Genomic DNA, 25,488 nt, shown 5'->3' with positions numbered 1-25,488 from the left:
GGCTGTCATTTTATTCTAGATGAAGTCCATGAATGAACCAACATAAGGGTAAAAATATCAAGATAATCAAACATTAAAAATGATTCGGCTGGGCTCCGCCCCTACAACTAAGATTGAACACGGCACCTTGAGCTGAGCTGCCTCCCGGATGGCTCAGTCGGTTGGAGCGTGGGCTCTCAACCACAAGGTTGCCGGTTCGATTCCTCGAGTCCCGCAAGGGATGGTGGGCAGTGCCCCCTGCAACTAAGATTGAACATGGTATCTTGAGCTGAGCTGCCGCTGAGCTCCCAGATGGCTCAGTTGGTTGGAGCACGTCCTCTCAACCACAAGGTTGCCAGTTCAATTCCTCAACTCCCTCAAGGGATGGTGGGCTGTGCCCCCTGCAACTAGCAATGGCAACTGGACCTGGAGCTGAGCTGCGCCCTCCACAACTAAGACTGAAAGGACAACAACTTGACTTGGAAAAAAGTCCTGGAAGTACACACTGTTCCCCAATAGAGGTCTGTTCTCCTTCCCCAATAAAATCTTTTTAAAAAAAAATGATTTGGTGTTAATAAGTCATTTTTCTCATCAAATAGTTTAAGAATTTCTTTATATACTAAAATGCTAGTAATATTTTCTAAGGTTTTCAAAAATGAACAGAATATTTCTCCAAGATGGCTGTTTTTAAATGATTCTAAATTGATCTGTACCAAGATTGATAACCTTCTTCTTTCTAAACAGTATAGAACTCTCTTTGCTATCAACCATTTCTTATAAACTTATCTAAAGATTGTTTTTCAGGTGGCCGGATGGCTCAGTTGGTTACAGTGCAGTGCTCATAACACCAAGGTCGCCCATTCGATCCTCACATGGGCCAGTGAGCTGCGCCCTCCACAACTAGACTGAAAAACAACGACTGGACTTTGAGCTGATAGGTCCTGGAAAAACACACTGTTCCCCAATAAAAAATTTTTTGAAAATTTTTTTTCAAAAGTATTATTTTTGTCATTTTTAAATACCAGCAAATCAAAAATATTTTCCCTCAGATTACTGAATTTCCCTTTCCCAAATCTTATTTTAAGTCCAATCTTTATTGTTATCATTATTTTCTAGTGTTTTCATTTCTTATATTATAGACAAAAGAATTTCTGAATTCTTAAGAATTTCTTAAGAATTTCTGAACAAAACTCTATTTTTAAGCCAAATACTATAGTTACTTGACAATCACATTATTTTTTAATCGATTAACAACCGCCTCTACTGAAGACAGCTGTAATGCTTGTTTCTCATTAGAAATACATTATAAGTCTTACCATCAGGGTGCTCACTGTCTACCAGACCATGTGGAAGCAAATCTTCATTATTGGCCTTTATATAACCACACACTTTTGGAGATTGCAAACGTGAAACATTCTTAATATCTTCAGATTTATAAACTAACATTCTTTTGTCTTTAGTATCATTAATTAGTCTCCAAAGTGGCTAAAATAGAAAACATACATTATTTAGATGGAAAATATAAGAATTCCTAAACATTATTTTTACATAACATTCATTTCCAGGTTAAGTACACTGACTAGTCACTTCATCAAAAATAAATCATTTCAATTTTTATAGGCAAGTTTCTATGCTGATAAATGCGTGGATTATTACTCTTTGATTTTATCTGTATATGAAGAAAAACATTATTTTGCACAAATTAGGAAATCTTTTAGAAGATCCAGAAGAGAAAATGCATATCCTTTCCCATTCACTGATTCAAAAATATTTATGTTAACACCTATTGTATGCTGGCCCTGTTCTTAGCTGATGAACATACAGCAATGAAAGTTAGACAAGGTTTCTGTTCTTGTGCATTTTCATTCTAGTTTCCTTAACATCTTTTTATGCACAGAAAAGAACAAACACATTTTCTTGAAAGAAGACTAAAAACTTTTAACAATATGCCTAAAACTTTTTAGTTTCATGGAAAATGGTTTTAAAAAAATCTTCAGGGGCTGGCCCGGTGGCTCAGGCGGTTAGAGCTCAGTGTTCCTAACTCTGAAGGCTGCCGGTTCGATTCCCACATGGGCCAGTGGGCTCTCAACCACAAGGTTGCCAGTTCAATTCCTCCAGTCCCGCAAGGGATGGGGGGCTCCACCCCCTGCAACTAAGATCGAACATGGCACCTTGAGCTGAGCTGCCTCCCGGATGGCTCAGTTGGTTGGAGTGTGGGCTCTCAACCACAAGGTTGCCAGTTCAATTCCTCGAGTCCCGCAAGGGATGGTGGGCAGTGCCCCCCGCAACTAACAACGACCACTGGACCTGGAGCTGAGCTGCGCCCTCCACAACTAAGACTGAAAGGACAACTTGAAGCTGAATGGTACCCTCCACAACTAAGATTGAAAGGGCAACCACTTGACTTGGAAAAAAGTCCTGGAAGTACACACTGTTCCCCAATGAAGTCCTGTTCCCCTTCCCCAATAAAATCTTTAAAAAAAAAAAAAAATCTTCACTTACAATATTGCAAGACCACAGTAAATCTGAACTAACATATGCAAAAGTTACCCAAGTAAAAAGGAAGTTTCTCTTATTTCAAAAACAAGTTCTTCTCTCAGAACCAGTCTGTGACAAATGTACAAAAAATGTATGAAATATATTTGTATCTCTATGTCCATCATGGAAATGAAAATCAAAACCACTACTAATGGGTATGAAGAGACACTACTTCTCTTCATACCCATTAGGATGGCTATAATCAAAACTACAGATAACAACACATACTGGCAAGAATGTGGAGAAATTAGAACCTTTATGTACTCCTGGTGAGAATGTAATACGGAACATAAAATGCAGTAAATCTAAAATGGTGAGATGTAAAGTGCAGTCACTATGGGAAATAGTCTGGCAGTTCTTCAAGAGGTTAAAAACAGAGTTACCATATGACCCAGCAATTCCACACTTAGTATATACCCAAGAGAAATGAAAATATACGCTCACTTGTACACCAGAAGCTAAACATTAATGAATGCCAACTACAATTTTATATATATAATGTGATGGCTCGGTGTGAGCTCAGAGGGATAGTGGATGGGGGGAGGGGGGTTCACAGTGTGAGGGATATAAATGATGAACATCTAAGTATTACCTTGTCTTGTACACCTGAAACTAATAAATTAAAATTTTTAAAAAAATAATAAATAAATAAAATATTAAAAAAAAAGAAAATATATGCTCACACAAAAACTTGTTCACAAATGTTCACGTCAGCATTATTCATAATAGCTAAAAAATGGAAACAACCCAAATGTCCAAGTGATGAATAAGCAAAATGTGCTATATCCATACAATGGAACATTATTTGGCAATAAAATGAAGTCCTGACACATGCTACAACACGAACGAAGCTTGAAAACATTCTAAAAGAAGCCGATCACAAAAGACCACATATTGTATGATTCCGTGTATGTGAAATGACCAGCCAAATCTAAAAAGACAAAAAGGCAAATCTTAAAAGAGTAGATTAGTGGTTGCCTAGGGCTAGGGGAGCCGGGCTGCTAAAGAGTAAGAGGTTTCTTTGGGGGCGATGAAAATGTTCTAAAAATTGATCATGGTGACAACTGCACAACTATGAACACACTGAAAATCACTGAATCATATGCCTTTAATGGGTGAATTATACAGTACATGAATTGTATCTTAGTAAAGCTGTTAAGTGTGTGTGTGTGTGTGTGTGTGTGTGTGTGTGTGTGTGTCTTCGTGTCTTCTTTCATAAGCCATGTATGAGGCAGATTTAAGAAACAATGGCTACAGAACCTCAGGGCTAACAGAGACCTCGAAAAGTTAACTCCTCAGCTGCAGAATCTTTCACCTGGCCTGCAAGCAGGAAAGGAGAAAAGTTTTCTTTTGGATCAAACATTTCTAACTTCGTAATAATAGCTTCCTAACATAGCCCAGCTAGCACAGAAAAAAGACAGCAGGCTTTGGGATCAGACACCTGAGCTCAAACCTCAACTGTACCCTCTCACGTACCGTGGACAAGTAACTTGTCTGAGCATCACTTTTCTCGTTGGGGAAAGTATTACAGTAATAATACCTATCTTGAAGATAACGGATCCAGTTGTCTATTTGTAAAATAATGAATCCAGTTATATATTGAGATTTCAAACTAAAGGCGGTTACTATTACTACTTATAAAAGCAATCCAATTATCATTACTAATAAGTTGTCAGGAAAAAAAATCATCTGATGAATAACTAAATAAGATGCAAGAACTTCAGCTGGACCCTAAATAGAAAAACCAAAAAAAAAAAAAAATTTATGAAGGAGATTTTGAGGATGACTGGAGAATTTTTGATGATGCATTGATTATCAGCACTCAAGTATACTTGAAACTTTCACTTTACCCAACCTTAATTCCAGTTTTCCCACAAGTGTTTTATTTTGGTGATATCAACCCCAAAATAATCACTTTGATCCACAAATTTGTGGCAAATGTGTTTTCCAGACTAGTATCTAACACATGGCTGTGTCTTGCACAAATGTAGCCAGTACATTACAGTCTCAGTTTCTACTGCTAGTTCTTTTATGAAAGAATGGCCAGGGCCTGAGTTTCCTCTTTTAACCTCTCCGAGTATAAATTACCACCCTTTACGGATCTTGCATTTCCAGAGAATCTAGGAGAGAAAAGAAGACTTTGCCTTCATCTTGAGAATGTTTACACTTGTAGTAGGATTATTAAAGAAATAAGGAAAAAATGAGTCAGGAGGGAAAGAAAGTTTTCTCTTCCTATTATCCACCCAACATGTGACTTTTTCTCAACTATGGTACTTAGAAACACAGGGTGCACCTTCTGACAGCTTCTTAGCTATTTGTAAAAATGTCTTCTTAAAAAAAAAAAAATCATCTACTTTCCTGGTTAAAAAAAACAACTTTAAATACAAGTATGTGTAATTCCAGACTTCTGTCTTCTTAAAACAATTGAGAAATATCTTTTTAAAAATCAGAGATATATAAGTAAAACAAGTCAGAAAAGAACAAGAACCATATGATTTTACTCATATGTATAATATAAAACAAAACCAACAAATGAACAAGTAAAACAAACTCATACAGACAACAGAATGGTGGTTACTAGTGGGGAAGGGGGATCAGGGGAGAACAAAAAAGGTAATGGGGATCAAACACATGGTGACAGGAAAGTAGACTTCAGGTGGTGAGCACACAATTACTGTGTTTCCCCGAAAATAAGACCTAGCCAGACCATCAGCTCTAAGGCATCTTTTGGAGCAAAAATTAATATAAGACCCGGTCTTACTTTAATCTAAGACAGGATATAATATATTATAATTAATATAATACCGGGTTTTATATTAATTTTTGCTCCAAAAGACAAATTAGAGCTGATGGTCTGGCCAGGTCTTATTGAAACAGAGTAGTATACAGATGTCATTCATACTATAATGTTGTACACCTGAAATTTGTTATTAACCAATGTTACTCCAATAATTTAAAACAGAAATTTGAAAAAATAATCAGATATATGTTCCTAAGGAAAATAATCACATGTAGATTTACCTCTATATTATATTCTGCCCCATCTGTATTGATCCTTATTGTAATGTCATCATCTCCTATGTGGGCTAAAACCCTAGAGTCAGGTTCACCTGAAGAGAAAGAAATTTTTTCATTATTAAAAAATATTTATATCAAAAAATAAACTCTGCACTATTGTCATTAAAAATCAATCAAGCCCTTGAGGGCGGCCGGTTAGCTCAGTTGGTTAGAGTGTGGTGCTCTTAGCAACAAGGTTGCCGGTTTGATCCCCACATGGGCCACTCTGAGCTGCGCCCTCCACAACTAGATTGAAACAACTACTTGACTTGGAGCTGATGGGTCCTGGAAAAACACACTTACACAAATAAAAGTTTTTCTAAAAAATCAATCAAGCCCTTCATCAGAGTGAATGCCTAGAGACCACAGAAATCTACCACCATGAAACACAGACCACAGAAAGCAGCTAGATAGTCTCCCTCCCAGGATTTCCAGGAGCGAATTCCTGCCCGTTCTCAGGAATTTTTTTCACTTTCCCTTTCCCGAATCCCGAGATATAAACTATTTTCTGTTCTCCATGATGAATAGTTTCCACAAAGTGATGGCCGATACTACCAACCACCTGGGTTCAAGGAGCCGATTTTCCCAATTTCCCGACCAACTTTTCTCGGGATTCAGAAACGGGAAAGCAAATAGAATTCCTGAGAACTGGTGGGAATTCCCGCCTGGAAACCCTACTTACTCCTAAGGAATAGCATCAACTCCAGTCATTTGAAACCTATCTCTTTCCCTCAAGCCTCTTATGAGAATGATCTAGAGTGTGTTATAGAATAAAACAAACATGCAGACTTCCTTCTGGAATAACTTTACCTACTTTTGGGTAAGAAAGAACTAAGAGAAGGCAGAAAGCAAGATTTGGAATATACAGGTCCTAAGCTATACTATTTGAGGATTTTAATGCCATTTTTTTCTTACTGTAGAAAAAGTTCTGGAAGTAAACCCCAATTGCTTGATATATTTTCTTAAATATGTAACAGGATCATAAAGTCAATTATTTTATCTCCTAGCTTCCCTGTTTAAAATCTCATAAGGGAAACCTACAATTCTTTTCTGGAGACAAGAGGTTAAATGCTCATCACTTGAGAGGAAATTCATTGTAATCATCAAAATAGCCAGCTAGTATGACATGCTGGATAACACCCATATGCTTCTGTTTGAGAATTTCTGCTTCCAAACTTAGCTCAAGTAAAACAAAGAACAGCAGTTCTTCGACACCCCTTCTTCCTCTCCTCCCAAAAGAACACACCATCATGTTAGATTCCGACACCTAACACCCCAGACACAAAGGCAAACAAGCAAGCTCCATACTCACCAACCACGTGTCCTCTGAAAAAGTCCTGCCACTTGACGCTGTACTCGCTTTCATCTTTACCATCTACCACCACGACTTTGAAATTCTGGGAAAAGCGTTCAGTACTTGATGTCAAGTATAATTTAAAATGCCTAAAGAAAGAAAGCATCCATATTTTACTCTAAACACATAAAATAGAAGCCTAATTTTCATTTAAGTAAACTCTCTTTAAAAAGGTGACAGAAAAGTTGACATTGATAAAATACTATGCAAGTTTCAACTACTGTTTTTCTAGGTACTTAGAGCAATATATATCTTGTAAAGACAGAGACTAATTTCTTTAGCTGTAAGAATATGCCAGACCAAACAAACTAGAACTGGGGGAAAAAAGATTCAAGGAGCTTGAGCATTCATCGTTTCTGGAAACTGAAGAATAAGGAAACACACACACATCTGGATAGCATAAGTCGGTGTCCTGCTTGTCTTAGAAACTTATTAAAAACTAGTATTGGTAGATACCATTTATTGAACACCTATTCAGCACTAGATGTCCTTGTATATGTTATTTCCACTCACGTAGTAAAAATTGGGGCTTCAAGATTAACCAACATACTCAAGGTTACACAGCTAATAAATGGCGAAACTGAAAATTGAACTTGGTTTATTTCAGAAGGCTGCCTCTAACAATCAAGCTCGTCTTACTGCTGTGCAAAGTTCATAAATGTCCTTTCTTTATTTAAAAGTGTTCATGTTTTTCTCCTTCTACTGAGAACTTAACTTGAAAAATAGTAATCCACAATACCAAGAGGAAAATAACTATATGGCAAATACAACACAGACATTAAAATACACACTGTTGGCTTAATATTCTTTTGTTTTCTACAAGTTTCAGTCCTGACATAAAAACTGGGCATGATGAGCAAGAACTTTTCAATTATTATTTACAGAGTCCTTTCAATATGCCTAGTAACACCAAAGATAAAAGAAAGATATGTTTTTCATCTCAGCCACAGGAACAAATTTTGTCAGCTGCGGTGTTGAAAATATAAAATATTACTTCCCCATGGGTTTGCATAGGTCTAAACTGCCAGGAAGAATCTAGACTGAGACTGTCTCCATGGTAACAAATATTTTTAACTTTTTGAGCATAACAAGGTAATTTTAGCTTGCTTGTGGTTTTTTTATGGTCATAAGGAAAGAGACAATAGAACATTATTTCAGAAAACCTTGGAACATTTTCGCCTGCTATCCCAAAACGTATCTTCCCACACATTCAGTTATGACTTTTCCCCCATCAGTTATGCTGAGAACTTTGAAAAGAAAAGCATCCCTATTATAAATGCCTTATTTAGTTTTAGAGCTCTCTAGGAGTCTCAACATTATTTTTACTTAATGTTCTTTCCAAAAAAAAAAAATCACTGAAATTGTATTCTTAATTTTCTACACTACTAATCTGCTCTGTTGTAAAGTAACGACCAAGTAATGGTAAAGTTCCTGTTTTTTGAGTTTACAATCTTCATCTCTGAACTATAAAACCTTCAACATGATACGTCAGTCAGAATATATATTTTATTCTATCCTTCCAAAATTATGTCAAGTCATGTACTTATAGACTTAGCATTTTCATTTACCTTTCTGACTTTTGGTTTAAAGATTTACAGTATTACAAACTGGTACTAATCCACCTAAAGTAACATTATCTTCACTATCTATTTTTTTATATATACCACAAAATGATCATCACAATATGTCTAACACCTGTCATCATACATTTACAATTTTTTTTATTGTGATGAGAACTTTTAGAGTCTATACTCTCTTAGCAACTTTCAAATACGCACTACAATATTACTAACTATAGTCATCATGCTATACATTCCATTCCCAGGACTTACTTTATAACTTGAAGGTTTGTGCCTCATATCTATTTTTAATGGTCCGTTTAGCTGGGTATATATCACTTTCATTTCTTTATCAGTTCTAGCCCTCTTCAAATAATGAGATATTTCACTTATATGAGGAACAAATATCTAACTTTTAAAAAAATTATAACATTATCAAAAATGTACCAAAACAATATTTGTTAACTTTTTCATTACTTTAAAATAATATTTCTTGTTTTAGTAAAAAAAAAAAAGAAGAGCGAGAAAATGTAACCTCTAGGCAAATTTCAGTTTCTTTTTTTTCCATAAAATTACTTTTTACCTCATCATACAATCTCTTGGTATTTCCGTGCTTTTTCAACAACTAATAGTCACATCCAAGTTTAATTTTATGATCTTCGTTTAAATTACTTTGCCATCCACTACTATGTAAAGACAGAAAATCTATTCATTTACCATCAGCATCAAGTAATGAATGGTTTCACCAAGTCCCTCTTAACCCAACATTCTCTATGAATAATTCAAATTACCTTTGCAATGCTGAAAAAGTTAGCAGTGTCTCCAAATGTGTTGAAGCCTGGAGATCTCTTTTTCTTACTGAGTGCTGTTGGATGTTGGATAAAGAGAGGATATCGTAGTCCGAGAGCAAAAAATCAAGTTTTTCTGAAATAAAGGTAAGAAGGTTATTAACACCTAAACCTACTAATCAATTGTAATATTACTAAAATGAGAGTCAGACAACAAACTCCTCCTAATGTAACGCATTCTGAAGTGCCCAGCATACAATCTAAGAAACAGTCTTACCAAAAAACAAAAAACAATACCTTGAACCCGAATCTCATCAAATTCTAACTTCCAGTTTTTAAGACATAAATGTCAAATGTTGCCAAATTAAATACCAACCTCAGCAAGCAATCAGCCACACCCAGAATGTTAGAATTCCTGCACAACAAATAACCCAATTTCTTTAGGAAATAAATGGCATGGGGCAGAAGGGAGGGGTGGAGACATAAAGATACGGATATAGTAAGCAGGCAATGTATAAACCTTTTCAAATCCCAGGTCAAACAAACCAATTGTGGAAAGATACTTGTGACCATTAGGGAAATCTGAACATGAGTCCAGGTTCACATTACTGATAATTTTGATCTCTCAAAGAGTATCACATTATGCATGAGCTAACGTCTAAATTAAAGGCATTTCTGGCTTGCATGTTTAAAACTCCTAAGATCCAGGTGGCCAACGCGACCTGCCCAGTGCCAACCTGTGCAACATCAATTCCTTATCAGCTGATGTGCAGTAAGAAAGAGCAACAAATGCATTAATGGCCTGAGCAAGCCAAAACTGGGAAGGTAAATATTTTATAGAAAAATCACATATTCCAAATTAAAGAGCAAAAAGTGGTAATATTTCTATTACTGCTGCCCTGAACAAGTACAGCAGAGTATCAACCCATTGAACACCAGGAAGTAGAAGCGTAAGACCAAACTAATCCTGGGGGGAAAAAATCAACATTAACTATTTTACCAGACTGACTTAGAACCCAAGAAAAGTCAAGACGCACTGTCCCAAAGATAGAACAAGCACAAAAAGGTTTTATTTGGTATACAGCAAGAGCAAACACTATAAATTACATGCTACCTCTATAAGTCACTTTTCATCAACGGCAACTCTTGCCCCTTCCAAAATCAAGAGAATTTTTGTAATAGAATTTTGGTGACTTAAGTCTCTAGAAACCGTCTAAAAATATTTGAGCTGATGCTTTCCTCTTTTCTCAACAAATATCACTGCAGAAGCAATGGTATTCAAAATCATTCCACTGGACTTAAAATGTCCTCAAACTATAGCGGCAGGAGCTTAAAATACAACCGTACTGCTCTGGAGGTTAAATGTGCTCACAAAACCATGTTTAGTAAGAAAGAATCGACCCAATACTCCTCTCCTTCCCCTAAATTTCTTCAACTGGTTCATTCATCAATTCACTCATTCACTGCGATGTGCCAGGCACTGGACTCAGTACTGAGATAGAGCATTAAATAGAACAAAGTCACTTTAGTGTGGGAGAGATAATCAATGCACAAGAAAATATACATCCTCAGGGCTGTGGACATGAAAGCAGGATAACAGAGAAAGGGAGCAGGAAGGGCCAGTTTATAGAGTGGTCAAAGGAGGAAAACTGCCTCACCATGCAAATCTGAAGACAGCAAGGGGTAAATTTAACCAAAGTCCACTCAAGGATCTAACTCAAGATAAGATTAAAGAAAGTGGCAGCAAATTTCACACTTGCTGGGTACCACCCATTTTCTGTTAAAACTTCCTTTTAAATTTAATCCAGAGGAAAGCTGTTTCAGAAGGCATGAATCACTTTTATGCCTATGCAGAGTTGGGGATTTGGCCTTGCTAACCGTAATGCTTAGCAGCACCAATGAAAGACCTTCAAGAAGCTTACCATTCACTCAACAATTTCTGAGTGTTTGATACCAGACATCGTGCTGGGTGTTTTTATGTTATCTCCACAACACCCCTGAGGTATTACCCCCATTTACAGATGAGGAAACAGACTCAGGGAGAATAATATCGCAAAGCTAAGGTAGCACGGAACGGGGATTTGAACTGGCATCTGTCTGGCAGAGAACCCTAAGCTTTATTGATGTCACACTTTTGAAACTCCTTAAAAACAGCCTAGCTCTTCTTGGACTTTCTACTTCTTGGCCTCCTTCCTTTTGACATGTCAACCAAACATGACCTCGCCTCCCTCTGCTTCTGAAGCCCTTTGCTTACCCCTTTCTCCTGGCACTTCTGAGTTATATTTGTTTTATCTCACAAAGGTACAGACTGTAAAATGGCCAAAAGGGAGTTCTGTTTTGTTCATCACAATACCCAGCACTCCTATGTTCACAAACTGCTTGAATTCTCAATGCTGAGATGCTGATACAACCCTTTACTCTTCCACTTCCTGATACAGGTTGGTACATGAACCCAAGTTTCGTTCAAGATCATAATCACTCCCACTGACCGAGAACCAACTTCAATACTGTAGTTTCATTGTCAATATTATAGGCCAGTCGTTCAGAGTGCTCCCCACACCAGCAGCGTCAGCATCACCCGGGAACTGACCAGAAAGGCCAATTTTCAGACCGCCTCTCTGTTCTACTCAATCAGAAATTCTTGGGGTGGGGCCCAGCAACCTGAGTTTAACATGCCTTCCAGGTGATGCTGATGTACACTCAAGTTTGAGAACCCCTGAACTAGGCTAAAGGAAGGAAAATAGCTCAAAGACAAAAATTTTCAAACATAAAGATGGTGATTGCTCAGCCTTGCATTATTTCTATAAACAAAAATCTAAAACAAACACCTGGGAAATATAAGTTAGTACTTCTAAATGACAAAAATGTTACAATCATTTAAAATTCTGTTACACGGGCCGGCCCGGTGGCTCAGGTGGTTAGAGCTCCATGCTCCTAACTCCGAAGGCTGCCGGCTCGATTCCCACATGGGCCAGTGGGCTCTCAGCCACAAGGTTGCCAGTTCAACAACTCCTTGAGTCCGGCAAGGGATGGTGGGCAGTGCTCCCTGCAACTAAGACTGAAAGGACAGCAACTTAACTTGGAAAAAGTCCTGGAAGTACACACTGTTCCCCAATAAAGTCCTGTTCCCCTTCCCCAATAAAACCTTAAATTTTTTTTTTTTTTAATTCTGTTACATTTTTAAGAACATAGGAAGAGGGGCCGGCCCGGTGGCTCAGGCGGTTAGAGCTCCGTGCTCCTAACTCCGAAGGCTGCTGGTTCGATTCCCACATGGGCCAGTGGGCTCTCAACCACAAGGTTGCTGATTCGACTCCCACAAGGGATGGTGGGCTGCGCCCCCTGCAACTAGAAGCGGCAACTGGACCTGGAGCTGAGCTGCGCCCTCCACAACTAAGATTGAAAGGACAACAACTTGACTTGGAAAAAAGGCCTGGAAATACACACTGTCCCCCAATAAAGTCCTGTTCCCCTTCCCCAACAAAAATCTTTAAAAAAAAAAAAGAAAGAAAGAAAAGAACATAGGAAGATACTTATGCTATAAAATTCAATAAACAAAGGTAGATTTTAAAAAACTATTCAATTGCATGAGCTTAACTATGAATAAAAATAAACTTAGAAAAAAATAATAAAAGCAAGACAGTAACATTACTGGTTGTCTTTAGGTATATTTTCTCGATAACAAGCACTTTTTAAATGTAGCTTTTGCTAAACCACTTTAAAATACTTAATATGTTTCAATATAATTTATCCTCTTTTAATAAGGAGATGTCCGGAACCATTGCAAACACCATGGTAAGAACACTCCTCTTGCACAACAAACTTACCTGCTCTTGCTACTGTCCCTTCAACAGCAAGTGACCTTTCAGATACTCAGTATTTCATGGCACTTCATTTCCAAAATTCCAACCACTGGTTGTCTGTTTTCTATAGCTTTTTAAACAAAACTTGTATTTCCCCCACTTCCCAAGAGTTTTTATTCTTTATCCATATCCAAATCTCTCAATATACTTAACTATCTTTCTTAGCTCAGTGTGTGGTCATACTGTCTTTTCTAAAAACTCCACAACAGCTGCCTAGCACTCCCTGGAATGAAAACACCTTCCTAGATGTCTACAGATTACTCCAGCAACCAACCTACTGAGCTTTTCTCCTTTCAGCTGGTTACAAACACAAATCAGAAAACAACAAACAATTCAAAAGGTCAGCCTAGAGTACTGTAGCGTTTAGGTATCCCCTGCTCTTCTCTGCTACATGCTACGGTTTCCCTCACTTGCCCTCAGAGACCCTACCCTTCCTCACTGTTTTTGTATCTTTTCCTCTTCCATCCCGCCTTTGGTACACACCTTCTGCACTTAGTTTTTCCCCTTCCACCAGACCCCACCTATTCATTTACTCAATGAATATTTATTGAAAACCTCCTGCCTTCCAGGCACTAGAGGTATAATGGGGAGAAAGAGAAATATATTTGATATTGTAACTGGTGCAAAGACCATCACACACAAAATTATTGTAAAGTATGTCAAGTGCCAAGGAAGAGGAAGTTCAGGAAGGACACAGAAGGAGCAGGAGCCCTGCTGTGAGCCAACAATGATTTCCCAGGGCAACAGCACCGAAGTTTAGACCAGAAGGATGAGGAGGAAGCCAAGAGAAGGAGAAAGAAAGCAGGTTTTAAGCAGAGGGCATGACATATGCTGAGGCCCACACACAACACAAAATATAATACTTCAAAGAAGGAAGGCAACTGGCAGGAGTGCAGGACGGCACAGAGGATGTGAAAAGCTGTCAGGCGGAAGAGGCAGGCAGAGGTCGGGTCACTAAGGGCCATGGAACTAAATTAGGATTCGGGTCTTTGGAGAAGAGCAACAGCTGTAAGCTAGAAATTGGAGAGTAGGCTAGAGGGGAACAGACTGGAGTCTGGGAAATGAGCTAGTAAGCTGCTGAGCAATCCAGGCGGAGACCACGGAAAGACCCCCAGGAGCCTGGCTTGGGTACCTGGGTACATAGTGGCACCACAGTCACTGAGATGAAAAACATGAGTCGAAGCAGGTTTGGAGGAGGGGTTGATATAACAGGACAGCTGGATGCCGGATTCCGTATTGTAGCTTGCTCCTCATGTACAGTTTGCAACTACACTGTTCATTTACACCGGACTCCTGCATTTCGTCTTCTGTTTGCAGTTAGGTCAGTGGTAAGTCGTACAGTGATTTTAGGTGGGGAGAGAGCAAATCTGTTTTTGTATGACTTTCAACACTGACATCAGCGGTGAGAAGCAGCTGCTACTTCGTTCCTTCCATATGTTCTCTAGGAATAAAGAGAAAGCTGGGCCTTCAGACCTGCACTAAACCGGCTTTCTGGATGTCAATGTAGAGTGGCCTGCAGAAGACTTGGTAAGCTTTCCACTCCACCCTTCTCTTCTACCTAAATTGTTTCATCTCTGGGATAAGCTTTTATGGCCATTGATTTTGGTGCAACGACATAAAATATACCCATATTTTTTTCATCAAGCCAGAGTCAACATTTTTAAGATAAAACTGACTTTTAAACAATGAAGTGTTGTATGAGAAGCATCTGGGAACGTTTGTGGACTTTTTACTTAATTTCTTTTCTTTTTTCAATAAATTGCACTTCCTGGAATACAACTTGCAAGTGTAATGCAGACCCCTGCTCACTCTCCACTGTTCTGCTTTACGGAGAACAAAGCATTGCCCCAAAATGACACTGTAAATGTCATTCTCCTACTTCTGGTGTCAGAAGCGGAAAGGATAAAGCCAGGACTACTGTCAAGTGCTTATTCTGCTTGTGCATTAGACATGAACCTGACTGCTCTTCAGCACTCCCCAAAACATGCGGGACAAGGGGGTGGCCTGCCAGCTTACTATGCAATACGCCCTCGGCATGGGTGGATCCCTCCTTGGGACTCAGGGGTGACAAAAGGAGAGCAGTGGACTCTGCTAGGCAGTGGACCCCAGGGCCTGGGCACTGAAAATTTAATTTTATGGCTTTATACCTGATAGGGAGGATGGAGGACGAGCTGCCTCAGATAATTCCCTCTCAAGAGCTCTTCACCAGGGCTGGGACTTAACCTGGGCCAAGATGCTCCAGCAAGACCAGCCACATGGAAACTGAGCCCAAATGAAAGTCAACACAGCCCAAGAAAACCACTGAAGAAACCTGGATTGGTCCACAAGGCTCTACAGCCGAAATGGATACGAATTCGGGTTAGGCCATGAGACCACTCCCACAATTCCCAGCAACTCTGCCTATTCCTGGCCTAAACCTTCTGTCATATAATCACTCTTCTAGTCAAACAAATAGATGGTGAGTAAGTTTGAACATGTTATGTTTGAAGTGCCCATGAACACAGATGGAAGCATCACCCGGGCAGCTGGATACACGATGTGGAACATCAGAGAACAAGCCTACATCAGATACATATTTAGCAATTATCAGAATAAAGTCAAATGTAAGTGAAACCAGGGCGGCTGAGACTCGTCAGGGCCTACTACTCATGGCAAAGGGGGGAGGGGAGGAGGAGTGGAAGATGCCCATCTCCTTGGTTGCAGGAAGGAATGTATGAAAAAGGATTTCACTTCCTCACCTGGGTGAAGCCTATTCCTGTCCCTCCTTCCCTATCACTCTTTTTCATACTTCCCCAGGAACAGTTAGGGTTGTTCCGTGTTTGGGTTTCAAAAGAATGCAGCCTATAAGCAAAATCAATAGTGAAAGAGGAAGTCAGATGTCAAAATACTGAGCAAAATGGAGCTGTGAATAATGAGAAATAAGCACTGCAATTTGGAGAATCCCCACACCAATAACCTCAAGGTGAATTTCTAAACATGTGTTTCAGATACTAGCTTCCATCCATCATCTGTGACCTATATTTTTTTCCTTCCACCCACTACATCCTCTTTTACTAAAAGCAACACAAAGGGAAACCACTTTTGAAATCAAAGTGAGACTTATATACCCCAGCTGCAACTTCAACAAGATATCATCATGACAAAGCTCACATGACTCATAACTTTCCTAAATTATGCAATTCATAACAGTTCAACTGAAATCATTTTGGGTGACCTATGGAGTCCTATTATATACTTTTACCCTTCAGAAAAATGCAGTCAAATCCCTAATCAATATTTGGAACTGTGGTTATGGTAACACTTTAGGGTAATAAACAATTGACCATGCTCTTTTAACTATGAAATTATTTATTGGTCTTGACCAATTCAATCTAAATAATGGTAGAGTTACGGTTAAAAGCAACAAATTACATCCTGAGCCGTCAAACCACACAAACTCAATTCTCTTCAAAAGAAAAAAATACTCAAAAGACATATATTTATCACTAACTGTGAATCTCACAACTCACCACACTTCTCAGATTCATTTTTCCTGATGTTTTTTAAAAGAAACTAGACACGATCCCTAAGGTTCATTTCAACTCTAACCAGTCTCTAAGTGTCTCCATCAGGAGTGTCCTTATGTTTTCCTCTTCACCTGCCTCACCTTAAAGTCTGGGCTCAAATCTCACCTCCTTCAGGGAGCCTTGGCTAACTTTTCCAGGCTAGGTTCAGTGCCCCTTCGTGATAATACTACCTGACAAATTGTGCTCTATTACTCTCCTCCAGGTTGTTTTAGAATTGTCTGTTTAGATCTCTCTATTCCACTATGCCAAAAGCGTTTTTAAGATGGGTTTTGTCTGATCTTGGTATTTCCAATGCCACACATAATAGGTGAACACAGTATGTGTTCTTCAAACATCTGGTGAATAAATGGGTAAGTCTATGCATTTTTCTGGCACTGGTGGTCTGCACTTTGTAAATAAAATCACATGGTCATTAAAAAACACAAACAAAAATAAATCCTTATGACCTCTGAATGTTGCTGATAATTGATCTAGAAAGTCAGGTTTTCCTCTACCCTACGGTGTTTCCCTGAAAATAAGACCTACCCCCAAAATAAGCCCCAGTTAAGATCTCAGCCAGATGGACGCATTTAGTACGTTATGACGATGTTCCAGGAGATGATGAATGACTGTATTTGAATAAATGTTGTACATGAAAAAAATAAGGCATCCTCTGAAAATAAGCCTTAATGGAGCAAAAATTAACATGAGCCCGGTCTTATTTTCGGGGAAACACGGCATGTGCATCCCTAGGATTCATGGTACTTATTTTCCCACCTATGAATAGAACAATAAAAGTGAAACAGTTGTTAGAGGTGAAAATTTTAATATCTCAAAATACATGTTTGTCCTTTTTATTAGCATTAATTCCTATGGAGCAGATCGTTATCCTATCCCACCCCCCCATCCCGACCGTTTCAAAATTTTCCTTCAATTTGTACTGACTTATCACATCTCAGCACTTCCTAAGAAGCTCCCTTGCCTTTCATTAAACTAGTCACCTACAATCCACTTGAATTTGAGGTAACCACCAAGCAGTTGTTCAGGTGAGAACACTCAGCCCCTTTAACACTCTCAATTATAATTTCTAACCATTAAAGAAGAAAAAAGAATTGTCACGTAAAGTAATGCAAACGTTTTAATTAGTCATACAACTGGTGTCTCAATCTGCACAACACTATATACTGAATCCTGATGGGATTTGGAGACGGATACATCCACGAAAATTCACTAAGGCTACAACTTTGCCCACTGAGAAAATACACGTTTCATACTTTACTAATCAATCAAACTGCTGTACATGTCAACTTTTGAAAAAAAAGACCCTAACAGTGTCAGCTTCCACTAACTTACACCAAACTGCGAATCTCTGAATGTCCCTCCATCCCTAAGATGCAATCTCTTTACAAAATCTAGGTAAGAACCCTCTGCTTTCTGCTTGGAGCCTCTGCAGGCTGAGAACTGATCAGAACCGTCACCCCCGTAACTCTGCGCAGAGCGGCAGGCGGGCATGCACAGCATCAGGACTGGGCTCGGCAGGTTTAAACGCCCATCGCGCATCCCCGGCACCGCCAATACGTTACAACTTAAGCAGCTACGTGCACGCTCACGAGGTTCGCAAAACGCCATCCCAAGACGAGTTTTGCAGTCACCGCCCCCGACCAGACGACTGCACGAGTACCTCCTACAGTAGGAATTCTAGCTCGCCCCTCGGAGGGCCGGCAAGAGCTGTGCAGCTTGGGCCCCACCTGTCCCCCTCCCCGGGTCCCGGCGGGAGCCTCTCCGAACACGAGCCAGCAGCCCCCCGACCACCTCCTTCCCGAACACAGTCCCCGGGCCCCACCGCGCGGGGCGGACGCCGCCCGGGCCTGTTACCGAGAGAGGCCCCCTGCAGCAGCCCTTCCCTGCGCAGACGAGGCCGTGTCCGCCCCTCCGCCGCACTCCCAGCGCCACACCCCCTCCACACACCGCACACGCCGGACGCGCCGCAGGCGCCCACTGCCCCGCCCCCCACCCCGAGGCGCGCCCCGCGCGGCCCCTAACGCAGCGCTCCAGACGCGCGGCGCCGGCCGGTGCCCCCTCTCGCGGGTCTTTACCGAGGCGCCGCGGGGCGCCGAAGCCCGGCTCGTCCGGAGGTCGCGGCGCCAGCACGAAAGGAACCAAGCTGGTCAGGAAGAGAAGACACCGCCTCATGTTCCCGGCCCGGCCACCGGCTCCACCTCTCGGGACAGCCTTCGCCTGGCGGAGGCTCGGGACACTGCTCACATGGGGAGAGGAGGGGACCCGTCCGGCCCGGCCCCTCAAATCCTTCTCCACCCGCGCCGCCCACCGGAAGACGAAGCCCGGGTCGAGGCCCCGGAAGTGCAGGCAGCATTTCCAGAGGCCGGCCAGCCCACTTCCGGCTGCCACCGCCCCCCGCACCGCCCACAGCCGGAATCCGGGCGCCGCGCGGCATGGCGGGAGGCCCTCGCTCGCCCCGCCCCGCGCGGGCGCCGCGCCCCCTCGTCGCCCCTCCGCCTGCCCCCTTCCGTCCGGGCGCGGCCCGCGCCGTCCTGGCGTGACCCAGCCCGGTCCCGCCTCTGTCCCCGGGTGACCGCGTCGAGGGAGGCGGGGGCTCGCGAGCCGGCCCTCGAAGGCGCGTCCCGCCGTCTCCCTCGTCTTGGTGCGCCGTCTGGTCAGGATCCCTGTTACCCGTTTTACTAAACGAGCTGTAGAAACCGCCGTGGGGTTCAGGGCACACGAAGAGGGGCGCCTGGCCAGGTGTGTTCGGGGTAATGACTCAGAAGCGCAGTGCCGAGGACGAAGGACGGGCTCCCGGGAGGGAGAGGCGCTGCGCCCGACCCCTGAGAAGCGAGCGTCCAGACCCACGTGCGGTGTCCGGCGTGGCTCCGCGCTCAGCCTCTGACCGCCAGCGGCCGGCCTCGGCCCGCAGTAGCGCAAAGGCTTTACGGAGGGAAGTAAACGGGGACTGCGGTTCGTAATGCACGTTTTCTCGTTGGCCCCGCCGTAGGTGGAGGGTCCGCAGGCGTTTCCGGAAACGAATCCTAGACCTCACCCCTCCTCCGTGTGAATGCAGGAGCTCCAGTCTCCCAGTGACTTGAAAATTCAGCTCTCCGCATGGGCCCCTTAGCTTAGATTGCAAATTTCCCAAGGCAGTTTACGTTTTGGTTTGCAACCTTTTCCATACTTTGAACTCTGTGTAGTTGAGTGTTTATGGCATTGAATAACACGTACTAATCTCGTCGGATGTGTGTTACTATTTTGGTTCAACTAAAATTTATGCAAGTAGGACATAACACTTAAGAGTGAGTGGGACAGTAAATTGTTAGCCATAAAATATTAGTCCTGCCTGGTCAAGTGTCAAGGCTAGTTCCTAATAAAATAACCAAACGGTGGTTCAGTTTAGGTTTATTGTGGTATGCTTTTCCAGCAGCTGTGGTCCATAATTACTGGCTGTGTGCCTTTTTGGCTTAACTGAACCTGGTCTGTTCATCTGAGGCATAAAACGTCTTCATTAAACATACACATGGATAGCATACCTAATCAAAACATAAGCCAAATTACATTTAAAAATATTTTCCTCTTACATGTAAGTAGTTGCAAAGGATAAAATTTGCAGCATAATGTAAATACATTTAAAATTAAAACTGTTAGGTCATTCTTTAAAATTTACGCAGTGGCATGTAAATACCTGAGGAATTTGATAGCCACGGTGGTAGCCAGCCTCCCAGATGGTCCCCAATGACCCCTATTTCCTGATATTCACACCCTTGTAATCAGTCACCTTCCACACTGGACCACAGTTGGTCTGTGTGACCAATAGCATACAGCGGAAGTGATGGTATCTCACTCCCAAGATTAGGTTGTAAGAGACTGTCTTCCATCTCAGGTGCTCGCTTGCTTGTTTGCTCTCTCTCGAATCATTCACTGGAGGAAGCTAGCTTTCGTGTCATGAGAACATTCAGGAAGCCAATGGAGAGGCCCATAGGAACAGACGTCACCAGCCAACGGCCAGCAAGCAACTGAGATGTGGCCAAAGACGATATATGAGGGAGCTTGGAAATCAACTCTATAGACCTACCCTGTTTCCCAGAAAAAAACACCTAGCCGGACAATCAGCTCTAATGTGTCTTTTGGAGCAAAAATTAATGTAAGACTTAGTCTTATATTACATTACGTTATATTATATAAGACCGGGTCTTATTTTACTATAAGACCCGGTCTTACATTAATTTTTGCTCCAAAAAACACATTAGAGCTTATTGTCCGGCTAGGTGTTATTTTTGGGGAAACATGGTAGGTGAGCTTTGAGATGACTGCAGGCCCCCAACTCAACAGCTTGACTACAACCTCATTAGACCCTGAGCAAGAACCACCCAACTAAATCATTCCCAGATTCCTGACCCTCAGAAACTGTGGGAGAGGATAAATGTCTATTGTTTTAAGCTTTTAAGTTAGGGGTAATTTATTATGCAGCCACTATCACCCCTTTAAAAACTACATGCACAAGTTACTAGATCCCAGGTTCCTTAACACTTGAAATGGTTCTTTTAACTGAAAATTTAATAACGATAAGTAAAAGATTACTTGAGATTTGCTGATCCCGTGCTGTAGAATGAATTACTCACAATTTAGACACTGCAAGTGAACTTAAGAGTAAAATAAATTATAAAATGTTTATAATTATTAAACACATATATAGCCATGTTTCTGGAGTTAACCACCAGACCCACAAAAGTGTTGGTAAGACCTTTGTTCTAAATGATCAGAGAAAAGAGCCATTTGGTTCTGGCTGGGTTTTTGGTTTTTGTTTGCTCATCATCCTAGCTCGATTTATTAGGCACTTTTTTTTTTTATCTTATACCAACCCCACCAGTCCTTACAGATGGATAGAGCCTTCAGCAGTCTTTTTAAAATGCTAGTTATTTCTGTATCTATATACTTGTTGGCCAGGGAAAATCTGTGAAGCTGACACTTCAAGAAGCATGAGTCAATCCACAAATGTCCATCAGACAACAGATCCCACTTAGTGAAATATGACTAAATACAAAGTCATGTACCAGGAGCTCTAGTTTCCAAGGTTTTACTTCAGAAATGTTAACCTATTTCAGATCGTTTTAGAAAGAAAAATGAAAAATATATTCTGCATGGAGAAAGCAGAATACTTGAGGATTCTCACTGATAAAGGGATTTTTTTTAATAGGCAAGAAAATAACCAGGCCTACATGAAACTGGAACATTTCCAAGTTCAAAGAGAAGGAAACCAGCCATTTCATTGAAGATATTAAAAAGACTAACTTCTAAAATATTAGTAACCATCTCTCTCTCTCTCTCTCTCACACACACACACATTTTCATGACTCTTTCTTATGAGGCATCCTTGCCTTTATCACAGAATTATTGGCTAACCTGGATGTTGTGAGCAGAGGTATCACACCTCCTATATATTGTACGCCATACAAAATATGTAGCGATGTTGGTTCTTTTCCTTCTTAAATCCCTTCTCTCTCCCATGAGATCTCAGAGTAATTGAACCACATGAATAACTGAACATAGAGAGTAGACTGGATAGAGAAAAATGGAAACTTGTGCTGGTTTGAAATTACTTCAGGTCTGAAGTGGCCAAAAGTCATTCCTCTTGGGTTGACAGGCCCCAGAGGGGAGGCTATCACCAATTACCCTGCAGTTCTACATTGGCCAGAGACCTTAATTGAATATCTGTTCTACTTAGTGCTCTTCAGAAAAACAGAAAAACAGAACTCAGTTGTTGAATGTTTGAAATCTAATAATTCTAGCATTTTAAGAGTAATACCTCCAAAGGGAATGAAATCAGTATCTTGAAGAGATATTTGCACTCCTGTGTTCATTGCAGTATTATTCATAATAGCCAAGATATAGAAACAACCTACACATTTGTGGAGGATAAATGGAAAAAGAAAATGTGAATGTGGTATATACATACAATCGAGTATTTTTTTAGCCTTAAAAAAGGAAATCCTACCATTTGAAACAACATGGACGAAACTGGAGAACATTATGCTAAGTGAAATAAGTCAGACACAGGAAGACAAATACTGTATGACCTTACTTATACGTGGAATCTTTAAAAAGTTAAACTCAAAGAAGCAGAGAGTATAACAGTGGTTGCCAGGGGTTTGGGGTGAGAGGGGCAAGGATGGGGCAATGTTGGTCAAAAGTACACTTTGTTATAAAATAAGTCATCTGTGGGACTCTAATGTACAATATGATGACTATAGTTAATACTGTATCACATACTTGAAATTTGCTAAGAGTTCATCTTATATTTTCTCACCACACACACACACACACACACACACACACACACAATGCTAACTATGTGAGGTGACAGGTGTGTTAATTACCTGACTGTGATCATCTCACATTGTAGGCATATCAAATCATCATGTTATACACTTTAAATATTCACAATTTTTATTTGTCAATCATACCTCAATAAAGCTGGAAAAAATAATACCAAAGAAACACACATACCTTTGCCCTCAAGGGACTTACATTCTAAAAGATGAAAGACAGGTACATAGACACACAATATTGGCCTAAAAACTGGTGTCATACATTTTTTCATATTAAGTTTTTAAAATAAAAATATGCTTTTGGAATAATTTTAGATTTACAGAAAAGTTGCAGAGTTCCCATATACTCTTCACCCAGCTTCCCCTAATGTTAACATCTTACATATAATCATGGTATGTTTGTCAAAACAAAAGCATTAACATCAGATTTGAAAATTTTTTAAATGTCTTTTTATGACCTTTTAAAAATTGGGATAAAATACACATAAAATTTACCATTAGTGACATTTCTAAGGGTTAGTACTTTCAAAGGGTTGCACAACTATCACCACTATCTAGTTCCAGAACCTTCTAATAACCCAAAAAGGAAATCCCGTACCCATTAAGCAGTTACTCTCCATTGCTCCCTTCTCTCAGCCTCTGGCAACCACTAATTGGATCACACAGTTTTGCCACTAATATTCTTTTTCTGTTCCAGGTTCCCACTCAGGATACCACACTACGTTTAGTCAAATGAAACTCTGTATCTAAAACATATCATTGTAGGGAAGGACTAGTTAATAGGATGAATTGGTGTTCGAGGGAATGGTCCAGCTCATCTCTCCTACTCTCTCTCCAGTGTACTTAATAGCCTAATAGCTCCTGAAGTGACTTTCTTGCCTCTGGTTTCCTCCCCACCAACACTTCTCCTTGTTGTAGATAACACTGGCTAAATGTCTCCTCCTCATGCACATTCTTGCTTCTTTCATAGTCTATCCTTTTATCCTGCATTGTCATCCACTGATGGTATCTGGCTCTTCTCCCCAGAGCATAAGTTCCTAAGGCAAGAATTCTGCTACCTCCCACACCAAGTACCAGTGTTGTGCCTAAGGCAGTCAACAATATTTATTAAATAAACATCAGCAAGTTGTCTGACAGCCAGATAGCTCACAATTTTTCCATTTTAATCAAACGAATTAGACAATTTCAGGTAGTGGGTAAATTATGTCTACTCCCTGCCACTAAAGATATGTTCAAGTCCTAACCCCCAGGATTTGTGAATGTGACCTTGTTTGGAAATGAAGTCTTTGCAGATGTTATCAAATTAAGCTGAGGTCATGCTGGTTTGGGTAGACCCTAAGTCCAATGGCTAGTGTCCTTATGAGAAGAGACGCACACAAACGTGATGATGTAGAGTCAAAAACTGGAGTGACGCAGCCACAAGCCAAGGATCACTACTAAAGTTTGCCCACATCGACCAGAAGCTAAAGGCAGGCAAGGAAGGATTCTTTCCTAGAGCCTTCAGAGGGAGAATGGCTCTGCTGAACCTTGATTTTGGACTTTTAGCTTACAGAACTATGAGAGAATAAATATCTCCTATTTTAAGCCACCCAGTATGTAAGAATTTGTTACAGCAGCCCTAGGAAACTAATACATGCTCATGGAATACACCCTGAGGTTCCCTCCCCTTCTGCATTTCTTCTGCAATGCCTCTTGCCTAGATGATATTTCTAGCTATCAAAAACCTAACCATCCTTCAGTGGCCATCTTAAGATATTATTCTAGATTCCAGGTCTCCTTCACCATGTTGTAGTGATTGTTGTCTTTTGAAGATCCCATGGTAACTGAAAAAGAGTAGGCAGAGATCTGTTAACCAGCACAATTTTAGGAAACTTTTTTTATTGGACACAAAACATCTACTAAGCAATAAGAATCAGACAATCCCCTAATCCAAGCCTACCTCAGAGCAGCTTTCACGCAGATTTGTTAAGTTTCAACATTATATTCAGTATTTTCTCCAAGTTCTTCCAAATACTGTCATTACCACCGTGTAGCCCTCCTAATAAAGAGGCAGAAGGATTAATTGTACCTGGTCCAGAACCTATGTGTCACCCTTTGTTGTTCCATAAGTTATACTATCATCTCTAAATTCTGCTGTTCTTGGGGGATTTCATTATGACTTAGAAGCTAGAGCATGGACTTTGGAGCCAAACTGCCTGGATTTGAATACTCCGCCAATCACTTTAAGTCACTTAACCTCTGCCGGCCTAATGTTTAAAACAGGGAATTAAAAGTACCTACCTGGTAGGGTTAAATGAAAGAAGCTGGTCTTTGTCCAGTAGAGATGTAAGGAAACGACTGTAGCACTTCAAATCAACAGAATGATCAAAGAAAAACACAGAAAAGCCACATATTATGCAAATATTTGGTCTTCCAGAGCCAGTCTGACCGAGGGTGACTGAGGGTAACGTCTGGTAGCCAGCAGGGGAGAGAA

The 25,488-nt window shown here is 40.7% G+C and overlaps 2 protein-coding genes across 5 annotated transcripts in view; both read right to left on the bottom strand.

The window, feature by feature from the left end:
• The window catches only part of ADAM17 (ADAM metallopeptidase domain 17), a 43,919-nt gene extending 24,828 nt beyond the window's left edge, over positions 1–19,091 (bottom strand). For both annotated transcript variants that reach the window (XR_013994634.1, XM_081068716.1), the window contains exons 1-5: positions 18,777–19,091; positions 9,279–9,411; positions 6,887–7,017; positions 5,539–5,627; positions 1,296–1,464 (exon numbers count right to left, since the gene is read on the bottom strand). Coding sequence is in view for 1 of the 2 variants with exons in the window: in XM_081068716.1 (XP_080924842.1) it covers positions 1,296–1,464; positions 5,539–5,627; positions 6,887–7,017; positions 9,279–9,411; positions 18,777–18,873 (619 nt within the window). In the remaining variant the exon portion in view is untranslated. The remainder of the gene's footprint in view (positions 1–1,295; positions 1,465–5,538; positions 5,628–6,886; positions 7,018–9,278; positions 9,412–18,776) is intronic.
• A 4,020-nt stretch (positions 19,092–23,111) lies between these two features.
• The window catches only part of YWHAQ (tyrosine 3-monooxygenase/tryptophan 5-monooxygenase activation protein theta), a 42,691-nt gene continuing 40,314 nt past the window's right edge, over positions 23,112–25,488 (bottom strand). For 2 of the 3 annotated variants that reach the window (XR_013994675.1, XR_013994676.1), the window contains exons 6-8: positions 25,296–25,360; positions 24,955–25,053; positions 23,112–24,838 (exon numbers count right to left, since the gene is read on the bottom strand). Coding sequence is in view for 1 of the 3 variants with exons in the window: in XM_081069550.1 (XP_080925676.1) it covers positions 25,035–25,053; positions 25,296–25,360 (84 nt within the window). In the remaining 2 variants the exon portion in view is untranslated. Of the gene's footprint in view, positions 24,839–24,911; positions 25,054–25,295; positions 25,361–25,488 lie in introns of those variants that run through there. The other variant, XM_081069550.1, reaches the window with a different exon arrangement.

This window comes from Rhinolophus hipposideros, assembly GCF_964194185.1.
Source record: "Rhinolophus hipposideros genome assembly, chromosome: 12".
Classification (NCBI taxonomy): domain Eukaryota; kingdom Metazoa; phylum Chordata; class Mammalia; order Chiroptera; family Rhinolophidae; genus Rhinolophus; species Rhinolophus hipposideros.
Note: the sequence above shows the minus strand (reverse complement) of the source record. Positions and strands in the feature narration are given on the sequence as shown.